Raw genomic sequence first — 16183 nt, 5'->3', positions numbered from 1 at the left:
GTATAGTATAATATAGTATTGTATAGTATAGTGAGTAGGCAGATATTATAGGCTACTATGGTATAGTATAATATAGTATTGTATAGTATAGTGAGTAGGCAGATATTATAGGCTACTATGGTATAGTATACTATAGTATTGTATAGTATAGTGAGTAGGCAGATATTATAGGCTACTATGGTATAGTATAATATAGTATTGTATAGTATAGTGAGTAGGCAGATATTATAGGCTACTATGGTATAGTATATTATAGGCTACTATGGTATAGTATAATATAGTATTGTATAGTATAGTGAGTAGGCAGATATTATAGGCTACTATGGTATAGTATAATATAGTATTGTATAGTATAGTGAGTAGGCAGATATTATAGGTTACTATGGTATAGTATAATATAGTATTGTATAGTATAGTGAGTAGGCAGATATTATAGGCTACTATGGTATAGTATAATATAGTATTGTATAGTATAGTGAGTAGGCAGATATTATAGGCTACTGCAATTTGCTGTACTTAATACAATGTAGGCTGTAATGGCAATGGGATATAGAACTTTGCTGCATAGAATCAAAACTGTAATGATCTAAATCTAGATGATAAGCCATAGATAATCTTGTGACAGTAAAACATCAACGTTCAAACTTTAATATCAGTCATCCAGTCCCTCCTTGCCCTGCTCCAGTCTGTTACCATGGAGAGCTCCAATACCCTACAGACAATAATAAGTGCGTGCACAGCATGCGGCAGAAAATAATAAATAGATTTATGCGCAATTGTCACATTTAATACATTTACGGAGCGCACTAGTGAATTCATTATTACACCATATGCTAATGCAGCTGGGTCCAAGTATTTATGAGTCTGCGTGTGGGTGTGTGTGAGTGAGTCTCTCTCTCCTCCTCTTTCTCTCTCTCTCTCTCCCTCCCTCATAGGGCTTTGAAGTGTAACCAACAACTGCTGTCCCAGTCAGTGCTGTAGCCGGATAATGTGATAGGGGATGTACTCCAGCAGCTCCGAGCCGTGCATTGTTCTCTCCCCGGAGCTTCATCCACAGTAACAGCAGGTCCCGGTGCTCTGAACTTGCACTGAGGCCATTTGTCGGTGGGAGAACAAGGAGGGACCAAGAGGGGAACTACTCCGACATAAACACGACATACTGTCCATGTGAAGGAGGAGGTTAGTGCGATAGGACAGCCGACAGAAAGGGCTCTGCTCCTTGAACTGGAGATCAATGGAAGCGAGGACCTCGTATGGATGCAGCCGGGTATGATGGCAGGTCGGACATGCTCGTTGTGCCGACTGAAACAGGTTGGTTTCTTCTCCATCAAACTTGGTGATGAACTGAGTCACTGGCGCGTCTGGAGATGACAGCAGGTTTATTATGGGAAACTGCGCTCCATCATTCTCTGGACTTTTTTTTATTTTTTACCGGATTTACCAGAGGGCTGTCCTAATCGCTGCATCTGGTTGAAGGTCGTCCACTATCACTGATCCGGATATCCTTCAGATCTGTGTGTGTGTATGTGTGTGTGTGTGTATACAAATTGTGCTTTTCTAGTTTTCTCGTTAGACGCGGAACTATAAATAACTGAACCAGCTTTGTTTCACTTTCTCTAGACACTCACCAGGGCTACTAATATACTTCCTGCTGTATTTATGTATGCTTTTATTTAATTACTGTCAAGAAATTATGCATGTAGCCTTTTTCTACCCTGATGAAAAAACATGTTTGTCATGCAAAATCTACTTATTATTATAATATATGGAATAGTTTTCAGGAACATAATAGGAAGCTTCATAAACTCACCGTTGATCACCACAGAGCTTTTATCAAGATAATGTGATGGATTTGTATTAGGGTATCTCATACACTGTTTGATTTTTAAGCATTTGTGTCTCTGTATTAGTGTAATACCACAGATGGATGCCCTGTGTAATGGAGCCAAGAAACCCGAGGGCTGTGATCCCGTTGTAGACCCCCGTCCGCCTCCTGCCAAGCTGGCTCGACTGGAACAAAATGGAGCGGGACCCTCGGCCCAGGAGAGGAGCAGCCAGGGGAGTCCTGTGGCCAAAACCCCCTGTCTGGCCCAGAAACCCACCGCAGTGAGGTCACAGAGCAAGAGCTGGCACAGCAAAGGTACACAGGCTGAAATGTGATATTTTCAGTACAGTGATTATGACTCCCACGTGTCTTCCGATATGTCTAATAGCTGTCCTTTCCATCACCTCAGGGAGCCTGCTGCCGGTGTTCTGTGTGGTGGAGCACAAGGAAAGCACTCAGGAGGGAGAGAGGAGAGAAGAACACGCTGAGTTTGTGTTGGTCAAGAGAGATCTGCTGTTTAACCAGCTGATAGAGATGGCCCTGCTGACACTGGGCTACTCACACAGCTCTGCTGCACAGGCCAAAGGTACATGACATTAACTTGCACAGAGAGTCAATCACACAAGTCCACCGTTTTCTCACATTTCTTCACATTTGCGTGTGTGTTCAGGTCTCATCCAGGTGGGCAGGTGGAACCCGGTGCCTCTGTCCTGTGTAACAGATGCTCCTGACGCCACAGTGGCTGATATGCTCCAGGATGTTCACCACATTATCACCCTTAAAATACAGCTGCGCAGGTAGGAGGCTGGCATCACATCTACGAATATGTCTGTCTACAGTAACATTCAGGTTATACTCCTCGTCTTGTCTGTGTGGAGTCTACAGACACTCAATTATCTGTATGTGTGAATGTGAGCGATGGACTCAGGACTGGTTGAGTATTTCTCAGCATTTTGCTCAGTGCATCCTGAGAAAGACTCGTGCCACCTGCCATCTCTAATTTGTATCAATAAAATAAAATAACCAAAGGGCATGGACCAAATCAGACCCAGCAGGGAATGATTAAACTCTTTTATTTTATTTGATCTTAATGCCATTAGATTAAGTTTAACGAGAGATTTTAGTTGCTTATTGCAATGAATATTGATGAGCATTTTAATGGTGTATGACATCATCAAAAGTTATTTCCTCGGGTGAAATTTCTAAATAATCAGTGTCCTCTTTTTTTGACAGTAGCCCTTTAGTTGTGCTACAAATTGGGTCTTGGGTCAGATCAACCATTAGACATAGAATACGTATTATCAGAAGGTACAACAGAGACTTTAATATATGCCTTTCTTTTCAAAAGAGGAAAAAAAGGAAAAAACACAGGTGTTACTAATAATATTTATGATGGAAGCAGCATAATTGAATTCAGACATCATTAATTTTATTATTTACACCCGAGACCGTGCTTTTCCTACTGTGACATGTCAGCATGTCTTCCATTAAAAAAAGGCTTTGGCTCAAAGAAGGAAGGATGTGGCATCATGTATGATTTCAGCGTATGCACAGGAGTTTATACATTTAATTTATTAAGTGCTTTAGTTTCCCCCCACAGCCCAGACTTTCATTCACACCCTTGATTAGGTTTTATACTTGAAACCTGCCTTCCAATCACTCAGAGTTGCTCCATATGAGCAAGTAAAGAAGTGTCGGGGAGACTTTCTTTTTAAAGGGTTACTACACCAATTTCACACATGAAGTTCGGTTTACTAGTCACAAGTAGTACTAGTCAGCCTTTGAAAACATTTTTCTGCAGGGTTCCCTGTCTGGTATCTTTGGCCGTTTTTATTATTATATTATTCTGTGATCAATTTGTTAGAATTTCTAAGCACGTAAGAGATGATATTGTAGATAAGTTATTAAGTCTTTTACATCAGACTTCCACAAGGAGGAACATATTAGTGTAGGCACAATTCCTGTTTATCATACCAGCTAGATAATCCATAAAAGAGTGGGGACCCTGGTCTGTCTTCTGTGTCTCCAAGGGAGATTTCTTGAATCAGACAAATAACCCTAATGATGTCATAAGGGTGTAATAAAGATTTCAGAGTTTAACTATGGGACTCGTAGGATCCGGTGTTTTTGGAGTTTAAACAATTGTGGGTACTAAAAGTCAGGTTGTAAATTCTGAGTTCCCTAACTTGATGGAAGTGCAATACTAAATTATTGGACTACCCCTTTAGTTTATCAAACGTATGCATTCGACGTGTTTATAATTTGTGTTTTCTTTGTCCAGCTGTCCCAAGTTGGAGGACTTGCCTCCTGAGCAGTGGAGTCACTCCACAGTGAGAAATGCTCTGAAGGAGCTCCTGAAGGACATGAACCAGAGCTCTCTAGCCAAGGAGTGCCCCCTTTCCCAGGTACATGCACACACAAACACACATGCACACACACACACACACTTAGAGCATGCACACAAGAAGAGAAAAGAAGAGAAATTGGACAGAAGTTCAAACTGTGCATGTAATGTCCTTGCCCTTCCATGCCCTGCAAATGTGTGTGTGGCTGTTTTTGCCTCTTTTGACGCATGAGGCAGAGGAAGTGTGTGGTCCAATAGTAAGACAGGAAGTCCAGATGCAGAGGTAGATAAGGTGTGGGGGCAGAGCGGGGGAAAGAAACAGATAAAGAGAGATGGCTATCTCTTAAAAAGCCTTCCTGCCTGGGCCGCTGCCTATCTTGATTATTTCAACTGCCAGCCTGTCTGCCTGTCACTCTATCTGTCTGCCAGCCTCACCCGCCGTCTTACTCTCACTCACTCTGTCTATCTATCACTCCCCCTCTTTGGTATTTAGCTTTTACTGCATTCTTGACTGATTCAGCAATAACATACAAATCTGGCTTTAAGATCTTGATCGTTTAATCAAGCAACTACAGACACAACTGCAGAAATAATTTCACATTAATCATGCAGTATTTGGGGAAGGCCTTTTTATGAATATTCATTATTATCAACTTAGTCTATCTGTTATTTCGCCGGAGGGACATTTACAAATAGCTAACCATCCCTCTCGTCTTCAGATTCCATCCTTCTCTGCAGATCTAATACTAACCAATCCTCCCTCCCCCATCTCTCTCTCTCTTTCCCTCTCTCCTATCATTCCTTTTACCCCCTCTCTTGTTTGCAAGAAACAGATTAAAATAAATATGAGAAGATGAAAGCTGTTATCAAATGTAAGGATTGCACAGAACAGTCTTTGAGGAAACTGTGTGTGTGACATAGACAGACAGAGAGCACTAGTCTCTGATGACCTCTAGTGTTTTGTTTGATTGCACACACACACACACACACACACACACACACACACACACACACACACACACACACACACACACACACACACACACACACACACACATGAACGCATGCATGCTCACACATGCATGCATACACTTGCTCTACATGTGCACATAAAAGAGCCCACACACTGACGCACTCATCTGTCTTTATTATCCTATTTACCTGGGGGTCTTTTTAATAACACAGATCTGAGTTCATTAATATCAGATGTGTGAACAGCTGAGACACCCAGGCCGCCCATAGCGGGAGCTTGGAAAATGTAATGAATTTCTATTGTCTTTTCCCCTCTGTTTCAGAGTATGATATCATCTATTGTAAATAGCACCTACTATGCAAATGTCTCAGCTGCCAAGTGTCACGAGTTTGGACGATGGTACAAGCACTTCAAGAAGACCAAATGCTTCAAGGGTGAGGACCTTTAAATCAAGTCTGCAAATAGCGTATATGCTATGTACTAATCTTTATAGTTTACTGTTTTAGAAGTTAGACAAACCATTTCATACTAACAAGAATTTAAAAAATACGTGCAAGACTTTAAGATGTTTCCAGGGTTGTCTCACTGCCATCCGCAATTTATTTGAAAATGTCCAGCTTTGAACAGCCTCTCTGTTTAATTTGTGCATTGCATTGTGGGTGAATAATGTTTGTCTGCAGCACACTCAAAAATCAACCATATTCAGTAGGCTATGCATGTTGTCTGTTTTGAGTATACTTCATTTTGACACTTTTCCAGTGCGAACACACCACATACTCAAACGCTGCTTCAAATTAGTATCTAGTGCGTATTTGGGACACAATGTAAGTAGCTGGTGTGTTAATAATTGAACATCTGTCTTTGCTTTCCTTTTTTCCTGCACCAGAGATTGACAGCGTCTCTGACCAGTCCACACACATCACCCTCACCCAGCAGTCAATCTCAAGTAGCCCAGCTGATCAGAGCTCAAACCTCTTTTTCTCGCATGGAGAAGTAGCCAACATCTGTGGCCGCTCCCCCCTCGGCCTGCGCCCTCCGGGGTTGGTAACCCAGCCTCTCAGCTCCCAAATGGTCAACCAGCAGCTGGTGATGGCCCAGTTTCTCAACCAGCAGTATGCTGTTAGCCGCATGCTAGCTGGCCAGGGTCTCTCACCGTCCCCACAGCAGTATCTCAACCACCCGCCTGTAGGACGAGCTCCCCCCGCCATGGTCTTCTCCAAAACCCCTGATTCCCAAGCCCCACAGCAGGCACAGTGTGGCCCAGCGGGAGGCCCTGTAGCCGGGCCGCAAACCCAGACTTTGGCTGGGTCTTCTGTGGGGCCAACAGATGTGCCAATTGAAATCTACCACTGTGTGAGGGAGGAACTGAAGAGAGCTGGCATCTCCCAGGCCATCTTTGCCCGGGTGGCCTTTAACAGGACCCAGGTATGTAAGGGAAGGGGGGGCTGGGTCTGTAATCTGCATGAGAGGTGTTGAAAGTCAGAAAAGGTTGCAACTGTTTGCTGCTGATTATCTTTTGGAAGTGTTTTCCGGTGCTGCGGTTGTAGGTAAGTGTGTTTTGTGAATATGTGTGTTTGATGGTTGGCACATTGGCATGGCCTTTGCCGCAGTGCCCCCTCCCCCCATGCATGTGTGTATGTATGTGTGTGTGTATGTGTGTGTGTTTGTGCCAGCACTCTGCAGCACAATGCTGGTGCCAGCACTGAAGCAGCTGCCGGGCCAACTAATCACAAGCCCTTGGAGAGAAGCTGTCTCCATCTCTACCTCTTCTTCTGTCTCACTGTCCCTCCATCTTGCCACCTTTCACTCTGGCTGCCCCTCTATCTATTTAATATCTACCTCTGATTGTCAATTTATCTTTTTTTTTTTAATCTTTCCCTTTTTCCTTCCATTGATCTCCCTCATTTCGTATCCATATCTCCCTCTGCCATCGCCTCTAACACTAAAATACCACATTATCTCTGTCTATCATCTTACATTCACCACCACACCCGCGCTCAGAGGAGAGGCTTAGCCCATTGTTATTATTATTATTACCGTCATTATCATTTTCATCACAATAAGCAGCGCTAGTTATTACCCACCCCCATATTTCCCCATTGCCAAGTCCAAGGTGCTTTGGTGCCAGCCAAGTTGGGCATGATGCCAAGATGCCATATAGAAGTGAGGGGAGCATTTGTCATTTCATGTAAAGTCACCATCTATTTGGAAGGAGGGATTTGCTGGATGGATCCAAAAATGATCCATGATTTGAATAAGAAGGCTGTTTCCTCCCTTTTCATTTTTACTGCCAGTGTGAAATCTGAAATAATGCTAGCTCTACAGGCGTTCTTAGCACTGACTGGGGAACTGGCTCTGTATCATCTGTGAAACACTAAACCACAGGAACTTGATAACGCAGCTCTTTGAATGAGATCCAGAGGATCTGATATGAGGAGCTTTGGCTAAATTCCTTCAGGAATTTGAGAAACTTTATATTTGCCATATATGCATGAAAATGATGGAAAGATCCATATTTCACAGCAAGATTTTTTTTATTTAGATGCTCAGCAAAGGAATAAACTATAGCCTTAAGATAATTTTCATAATATTTTCACACCAACAATCCAGCAGTGAATTTGACATTGCATGCATGTGTCCTTGTTTATTGTTTCCTTACACCAATCAAGAAATATGTGTGTTTGTGTGTGCCTTTACCAGGGCTTGCTCTCAGAGATTCTGCGAAAGGAGGAGGACCCTAAACACGCCTCCCAGTCTCTGCTGGTCAACCTGCGGGCCATGTACAGCTTCCTGCAGCTGCCGGAGGCTGAGAGGGAGCGCATCTACCTGGAGGAGAAAGACAGAAGCCTGACTGGATTCATACCAAGCTGCAATAACACGCCACCAAGATCCACACAGGTCAGCCAGCCGAGTGATTAAATCAAAGAGTCACAATGCTGCTGGGAAATGATTTAAATGGAAAATGTCTCTCTCCATGAAAGAGCACTGAACTATCAAAGAAGTAGTACTGCTAGGTGGAAGTAAAACATAAACCGCTATGAAAGACATTCTTTTGCATATATTGTACTAATACTGAGAGAACAGTGATGTAATTTTGTTAATTTCACAGAGACAAGTAAAGGACATAATTAGCAACAGATTATGAATCATCATATTAGGAAGTCATTGTGAAGTCGTTGAAGTTGTGAAGCTTACAGACCCCTGACCTTTACTCTAACGGCACCATGAGGTAGACATTTGTGGTTTTGAGTGATATGTTTTAACATCTAAGGATTGATTGCCAAGAAACTTGGTATTACATATATGCTCCCCTTCCCTATCTTACAATGTTATCATCAGGTCAGAGCTGTACTTTTTTTTATCAAATATCTCCAAATTAAATTCGTATCAGCCTCAGACGAACATCAGCACGGGAAGATTGCCACTGTGTGCATGTTAACTCTTTTTTTTAAAGATCAGCTTCACAGAGCAGTTCGTATGTTGTCTTGTTATTTTTATAATTTTACACAGAACAGCATTTAAATCAAAAGGTTTGAAAGTATTGGACGTGACTGCCCACTAACCAACCCTTGAAAACAAATTACAACATGGATTTTTCTGTTATTCTATCTTTTATTTTTCCCATCCTGCAGTGCAGGAAAGATGATATGAACTCTGTCAGTGCAGTAGACTGACTCTAGCTTCCTATCATGCCTTTTAATGAGTCCTCCATCAGCTTCTTTTTTTCATCTCTACTGTTTTTCTGCCCATTTCCTGGTATTTCCATTCTGCCTCCTTGTGCACTACACTGCTGACTCCCTCTGTTGACCTGAAGAGGGTGCAGACTGCCACATTCCATTCCATTTTCCGTAACCTGCTTATCCAGTTAAGGGTCGCAGGGGTGCTGGAGCCTATCTCAGCTGTCAATGGGCGAAGGCAGGGTACACCCTGGACAGTTCGCCAGTCTGTCGCAGGGCTGACATATAGAGACAAACAACCAGTCACACTCACATCCACACCTACGGGTTATTTAGAGTCTTCAATGCACCTAAGCTGCATGTCTTTGGACTGTGGGAGGAAGCCGGAGAACCCGGAGAGAACCCACGCTGACACGGGGAGAACATGCAAACTCACAGAAGGTTGTCCAGCCCGGGAATTGAACCCCGGCCCCTCTTGCTGTGAGCCGACAGTACTAACCACTACACCACCGTGCAGCCCTAGACTGCCACATGTTTGCTTTAATTTACACAAAGTTGCCAGCTGCTTCTCCAGCAAAAGAGGAGCTTTATGTTGAGGCAGTATCATGTGTATTGGTTCATGCTGCTTCCCCGGATCACACACCCCTTTGTATAGGGTTACATTAAAGACATGAATGCTCACCGGCTTCCTTTTTCACAATACTCGTTGGACAAAGTGCCTGGCCAAGCCGGCATTGTTTTCAATCTGTATTGAATTAATTTACCTGCTGCCCAGTACTGAGACACTCACTGTGGCTCGCTTGTCTTTCTGTCTCTTTTTAGTCCCGACTGTCCCCCGTTTCAGGAGACAGAGGGTTGTGGACAGACAGTTGTGTTCTCAATGTCAGCGCTTCTATCTACGAGGACATCCAGCACGAGATGAAGAGAGCCAAGGTGTCTCAGGCTCTGTTCGCAAAGGTCGCCGCCTCTAAGAGTCAGGTACTTACTTGCTTGCTGGTGTGAATCTGATGAACATGTCTAATCTTAAACACACATATTGCAAACAATTTGTTGTTGATTGTTCAAATTTAGCTTCGATGAATCCATCTCTCACTAAGGGGTAAAGAGTGTGTGTGGAGGAAACCCAGATAATCAACCCAGCAGCTGTACTCTGCAGAGGACTATCATCGGTACATCAGACTGCTATTGTGTCCTAAATTATCGCTTTAATTGTCGCCCTACAAAAACACGTGCACCCGTACACACCACTTCTGCACATAGACATTCTGCATGAGCACATGTATGAACACACAATACCACAAACACACACACCCACACACACACACAGGCAAACAAATGCACTAATACACATACACACATGCATGATTCTAGTGTTTATTGTTCTCATTTTTATGGCGGCCTCATAAGCTTGTTATTGCCTTTTGTTTTGAGGATAATTTCCCTTCATGGAATGGGGGGATTTCAGCTGTCTCTTTTTCTTCCTCTTGTGTACGTCTCCAAATCTCACTTTTCCTTTTTTTCTTTGTTTCTTTTTTCTTTGTTTCTTTCTTCCCCTTTTTTCTCCCTTCTCTCTACTCATCATAAGATGTTTGGAGGTCATTCAGCGGTCATGCCTGTACAGACAGGTGGTCCAAAACCCCTGAGGTTTATTTTCCATCTCTTCGCTGGCCTTTACTTTACTTTGCCTATGTTCTCTTTACCCCCCCCTCTCTCTCTCTCGTTCTCGCTCTATATTATTTGGCAGGCAGAGCCATGCTGGATCTCTCTGTTCTATCTGCACTGTGCATCTGGATAGCATTGTGTGCTAGACTTGGGCTACAGCCAGGTGTGTGTGTGTGTGTGTGAGTGTGAGTGTGTGTGTGTGTGTGTGTGTGTGTGTGTGTGTGTGTGTGTGTGTGTGTGTGTGTGTGTGTGTGTGTGTGTGTCGGTGTGTTTGTGTGTATCTGTGTGTGTGCATATCAGCCTGCTTGCAAATGGAATCATGTTCCAGTCATTGAATCTCAAACTACCTTGGCTTTACGTTCTTCAATCTGCCATAAGTTTCTTCCCTTCTGAGGCAGGAACAATTCTAGCTAATAAATAAATCTCTCTGTCATGTTTTGGCTCTGCTTTACAACATTAACCCATTTTGAATCAATCATTGGGAATTTATAGTTTATAGACTTAAGGGAACGCTGAATTCAGTCGTCAGCATTGGAGTTATTGCCACGTATATCTTCTTAAATTGGAATTAGTCACTAAATGAATATGAGATTGGGTTTATGGGGGTGACAATGAGTGAAATGCAGAGAAACTTAGAAATGGAAAATTGTTGGAGGCATTTTGCATAGTGAGGTTAGCTTAGCTTAATAAGTGGATGTCTTTACAACAAGTAGCAGTTCCATTTTGTAGTCTGCACCCATAAACCTCTCCAGAGATGGATATCTTGTCTGTCTATGTATACCTGTGGTACTATATCTACATTATAGTGTGTTATAATGTAGATAAACTGCTTGTTATGCTCAATAGGGAGACATAGAGTGAAGTGTTACCGTTCCTCCTGCAGGGCTGGCTGTGTGAGCTGCTGCGTTGGAGGGAGGATCCAAACCCAGAGAACCGGACCCTGTGGGAGAATCTGTGCATGATCCGCCGCTTCCTCAGCTTGTCCCAGACTGAACGAGACGCCATCTATGAGCAGGAGAGCAGCAACACGACAGCACAGCAGCAATGCGCTGACAGGCTTACACTGCTCAGCAATGACAATACACTGGTGAGACTGAAAAAACAAGATTAGCACAGACTGTTGTGCGCTGGTAGATATTGCTCGTCAGCCATAGAAACAGCAGTTTGGAATAAATTTGACAAAAGCACAAGCAGTAAAAGCAGATAACTACCTCTAACTTTCCTATCATCATATTCTAGAGGGTAGCCTGTCCTTGTGACCTGAACTATTATTTTGTAAAGCACTTAAAAAATCTATTTAAGAGAACTGATCAAATAAAGTTCAATATTTTTTTTTACAATCTGAAAGAGAGTATATCACATTAAATGCCAAAAGATCTCTAGGGTGTCCAATGGGATAGCAGCACGCTAAATGCCACAAATGTCAGGAAGAAAAAGATGATTACCACGTTAAGCGATGATCCGTGAGGCTGATTAGTTTTCTTTCACTTCCATAGCTTGTGCATGGATGGATGCCTTGATTAAAGCACAGACTCACAGTTAACGTCAAGAAAGACAGAAAGACTTCATATGTACTTGTTCAGAACCTGAACAGACATGGACCCTTGATGGTTGTATTACAGATCACTTCACATGTGAAATTATTCAGTTATTAGTTGTAAATTTTAAATGGACCTATTACTTCAAATCATAAAAATATATTTATGTATATATACTTCACTCTACATCATCTACCATTAAAGTTTAACACAATAATATCCACATTCACACAATGGAAATGCGTTGGCGTTGAAAATATAAAATCCAAAAGACAATATACAGCTTTTACTCTAATTACTTTTTTCTCTCATCAGTACCAACGAAACTCTCCGCTGCCACAGCAACACCATCTTCAACCCCATCAACCCCTGCAGCCAGATGCAGGACATCACCTGTCGCCACGGCAACCATGTGCTGCGTCACCAGCCGAGTCTGAGGCAGGGGGGATCTGGGGGCACGTTAGAGTACGTCTGCAGGACAGGGGCAGTAGAGATGGTGAGAGAGGGGACGGTAAGGACTGGGTTGAGGGGGAGCAGGGAGAGAGGAGCAGTTTGGGAGGGGACTGGGGTTGTTCAGGTATGGTGAGGGACAAGGGTACAGAAAGCAAGGAGGAAGGGATGGATGGAAATGTAGGTGAAGAAGAATTTAATGAAATCATTGGAAACAGCAACGAGGAGATGGAAAAGCTCACTATGAAGTGGCCCGGTGTGAAGGATGAGGACCGAGGCGGAGTAAGGGTTTGTTCAGAGGCAGATAATGAGGTCAAAGGTGCAGATGAGGTCCAGGGGGAGGGGTTAAGAGTCTCCCACGAAGCACTGGGAATCCTGCAGAGCTTCGTTCAGGACGTCGGCCTCAACCCAGACGAGGAGGCCGTCCACACCCTGTCGGCTCAGCTGGGCCTGCCCAAACACACCATCCGAGGATTCTTCAACAGCCAGGATCACGACCGGCATCGACACGACAGCCGGAGCCCAAAACAGAGTCGAGATACACAGCATGGCTGCACGGACCCAAACCTCTCGCAGACGGACATAACTGCAGAGGAACAGGAGGAGGAAGGTGATAGAAGGACTGAAACAGAACAAAAGGAGGTGGAGGAGGAGACTCGAACAAAGAGAGATGAAGCAAGCAACATTACTGTTATGAATGAATCTGACGTCGGCACTCAAACCATCTGTCCTATGAAGGAGGAGCAGGAGAGCTACATCTAACCCAAATCCATGCAGTGACATACGAGTACTGACTCACAGTGTTTTGGTATTTTATAGGTGGGTGTCCTCAAATGCTATTGAAAGACTTAAAGCTGAATATGTTTATATCCACACAGTACACCTGCAATAGAAAGCTTAGTCAGCTCTCCATTGATTTCAGCACCAATACTGCACTTGAGACATAATATAACTGTGACCGTACGTGCAGATAACGTTATAACACATTGTTTCTGTGTGGATATATGTGTGAATGGTACCCTGAACAAACAGTCCCAGATAAGATATTACTGTTGAAAAAGAGTAATTATAGTTGGTTGACTGATCTAAAGTTTGAGAAAAGTTCACGCCAGAAATGCCTTGTAGAAAGTGGAACTGCCAATCTGTTTTATTTTTATGATTGCCATTATTTTTTGTTTTTCGATGTGTTATATATCAGTCATTTTAAACTGTTATTGTATCTTACATTGTTGTTTTTTGTCACATTGTATTAAATATCAAGTTTCCTGATTCAGTTTAAAAAGAAACGATAGTTGAATTCGTAAATTATATATATTGTTTGGAATTAAGCTTTTCATAAATGACAGGCCATCCTGTGCATTTTTTACAACAGTGTGTAATAAATCAAAAGGTAAAACATTGAGGTACAAAAAATGATCAACATATAGACATCTATAATGTCTCTTCTGCAAATTCCAGAGTCCATTTATGTTCCTATCTCTCAACTTTAATCGCAAAGTTGTGTTGAGATCTTATTTGCTCCTAAACACATCATAATTTACATACAGTGTTTCTATTGATGCATGAATCTATAAATCCCTTAAATAGTTATTTTGGAGAGTTTTATGTTTACACATCTTGTGGTTGTCACATTGTGCTGATTAACATACTACTGAGTTACATACTGAAGCAGAGGCACACAGCGTGCTCTATGCAGAGCGCAATGTTTGATGTTTCTTCATGAAGAAAGATTGTGGACTGGAAATATAAGACTGAAGCCGTGCAGTGTGTACATGAAATGTTGAAATTACATGAAAGCACTTTTATTTGTAAAAAAAAAAAAAAAAAAAAAAAAAAAAAAAAGGACTCATAATTGTGCTGTATGTTCATTCTTTATATCTGTTACAGTTGGAAATGTTTATTTCACAAACAATCTGTGTGAAATATATGAAAATGTTTTGAGAGTCCAATACTTTGGAAGATCAATTTTAATAAAAAAAAACAACAACTTCCATTTAATTGTATAAATTAGCATGCAAATAGAAAGTGGAAACTTTTCTCACGCATAAAAACACTTAGTTATACCAAGAAATTCAGTTTTAAAAACTCATGTGATAGAATCTGAAAGAACACACAGAGGCTGTTATAGCTGGGAGGTATAGTGTTATTTTGGCTTTCTGCTCCATAAAAAGGTTGTTGTTTAAGAAGCAATATATCAGCGGATGACATTTAAACTTTGAAAATATTTAGCTGGGATGTGTTGGCAATGTATAGAATTGGATTTAGGACGGTGTATGAGAGTAATCATGTTAGAAAAGTTCTTGAAACAAGTAAATAAGAGATGAAGCTCATTTATCAGACTGCTATTTTAAGACAAGGACCCATTAAAGATTAAACAAATGGTTCTGATGTCCACTGTCTGTACTGAAGTTAGAGAATAAGATTATTCCCCTTATATAACTGTGTCTTTGTTGGTGAACTGCTGTCATTGTTCGGCGGTCAGACAATATTCTTCTGTGCCGATCACCAGGCCTCTCTGTATCAGTGGATCTGTGTTGGTACAGTCACATGCCCCTCAGTGCTGACAGTGTTTTCTATCTTCAGTCTCTTTTTATTCTTCTTTTATTTTACTATTTTACTTTCTCAACTGCTATTTCTATCCAGGTTTCTGTCTCCCCTCTCTGCCCCTGACTCTCATCTGTGTCTCCCACAATATACTCAGTGCAACATTCAAGCCCCATTTGGTCAGAATAGCTTCATAGAGTAATTCAATAAAGCCATGCTCTTTTTCTGTCATCTGTTTCCATGACGATACCTAAGTCAGGGCCAACAAGAGGACATGAAAACCTCATCATCAGCAATATTAGCTATAATAATGATGATAATGGCGCTCTCAAAATGCCATGCCTGTTGTGATGATGATGGTAATGGCAATGATGGTCATTATGTCTGCTTTGTGTTAAACCCCCACCACCACATAAACACACACACACACCACTACCAATGCACAAATTTGACTCATTAATGCTATTTAATGCCACCTATATATTTTCACATGGACTGCTGCCTTGTATCATGTGGCTTTTGTATCACGACCGTCCTCTTGCTTTTGTTTATTTAGTTTTTTCTGGACTATCTTTTGTCTGTTGGAAGCACTTTGTGATGCAGATGTTTTATAAAAGCACTCTTGAGATACATTTGACTTGTCTGACCACAGAAATGCCTGCAATTAAGTCCCCCATAAACTGTCTTAATTAACCATCATGTTGTTGAGCCCTCAACTTCAATCTGTTTCATTTCTCATTGGTGGTGGGGGATATTGTAAATATGCACAACTTCGTATCCTGTTTGTTTCGGACCATCTCACTGACTAAATATACAGATATACTGTAGCTTTGCCGGCAGAATCTTTATAAGTTATTTACTATGGCCATATGCTTTCTAAATTTCTTAAAAGCAATAATAATAAGATTTGGGTTGCAAGGTTGCAAAGATCACATTGATTTTTAACCACCTTTAACCACACTTTATTCATCAGGTAAACTACTCCAATGCTTGTTTGACCTCTGACCTAATGGAAAAGTAAACACATTTAAATAACAACGTCAACCGATAACTGAATTTCTATAAAATTCCTTTATTTACTGCTGAATAAGCTCCCACAGAGAGTCTCCACAACCTGGCAACCCAAAAGTTCCTATTAATAATTATTAATTTAAAAGCATCAGAGCATGA

At 41.8% G+C, this 16183-nt stretch overlaps 1 protein-coding gene across 1 annotated transcript; it reads left to right on the top strand.

Moving 5' to 3' along the window:
• Positions 1 to 986: 986 nt before the first annotated feature.
• On the top strand, positions 987 to 14292 carry satb1a (SATB homeobox 1a). Its single transcript, XM_054606076.1, has 11 exons — positions 987 to 1311; positions 1911 to 2140; positions 2235 to 2411; positions 2496 to 2622; positions 4107 to 4230; positions 5465 to 5576; positions 6029 to 6567; positions 7843 to 8040; positions 9642 to 9797; positions 11365 to 11568; positions 12335 to 14292. Exons 2-11 carry the CDS (start codon positions 1924 to 1926, stop codon positions 13229 to 13231), a joined length of 2751 nt encoding a protein of 916 aa, XP_054462051.1. The 5' UTR covers positions 987 to 1311; positions 1911 to 1923; the 3' UTR covers positions 13232 to 14292.
• The last annotated feature ends 1891 nt before the right edge of the window (positions 14293 to 16183 follow it).

This window comes from Anoplopoma fimbria, chromosome 10 (assembly GCF_027596085.1).
Source record: "Anoplopoma fimbria isolate UVic2021 breed Golden Eagle Sablefish chromosome 10, Afim_UVic_2022, whole genome shotgun sequence".
Classification (NCBI taxonomy): domain Eukaryota; kingdom Metazoa; phylum Chordata; class Actinopteri; order Perciformes; family Anoplopomatidae; genus Anoplopoma; species Anoplopoma fimbria.
The sequence above is the reverse complement of the archived record's forward strand: the minus strand, read 5'-3'. Positions and strand labels throughout refer to the sequence as shown.

Coding starts and splice junctions, on each gene's coding strand:
- satb1a (XM_054606076.1), top strand. CDS start 1,924: ATGGATGCCCTGTGTAATGGAGCCAAGAAACCCGAGGGCTGTGATCCC. Junction 2,623..4,106: donor CTTAAAATACAGCTGCGCAG/GTAGGAGGCTGG, acceptor TTCTTTGTCCAG/CTGTCCCAAGTTGGAGGACT. Junction 8,041..9,641: donor CGCCACCAAGATCCACACAG/GTCAGCCAGCCG, acceptor GTCTCTTTTTAG/TCCCGACTGTCCCCCGTTTC.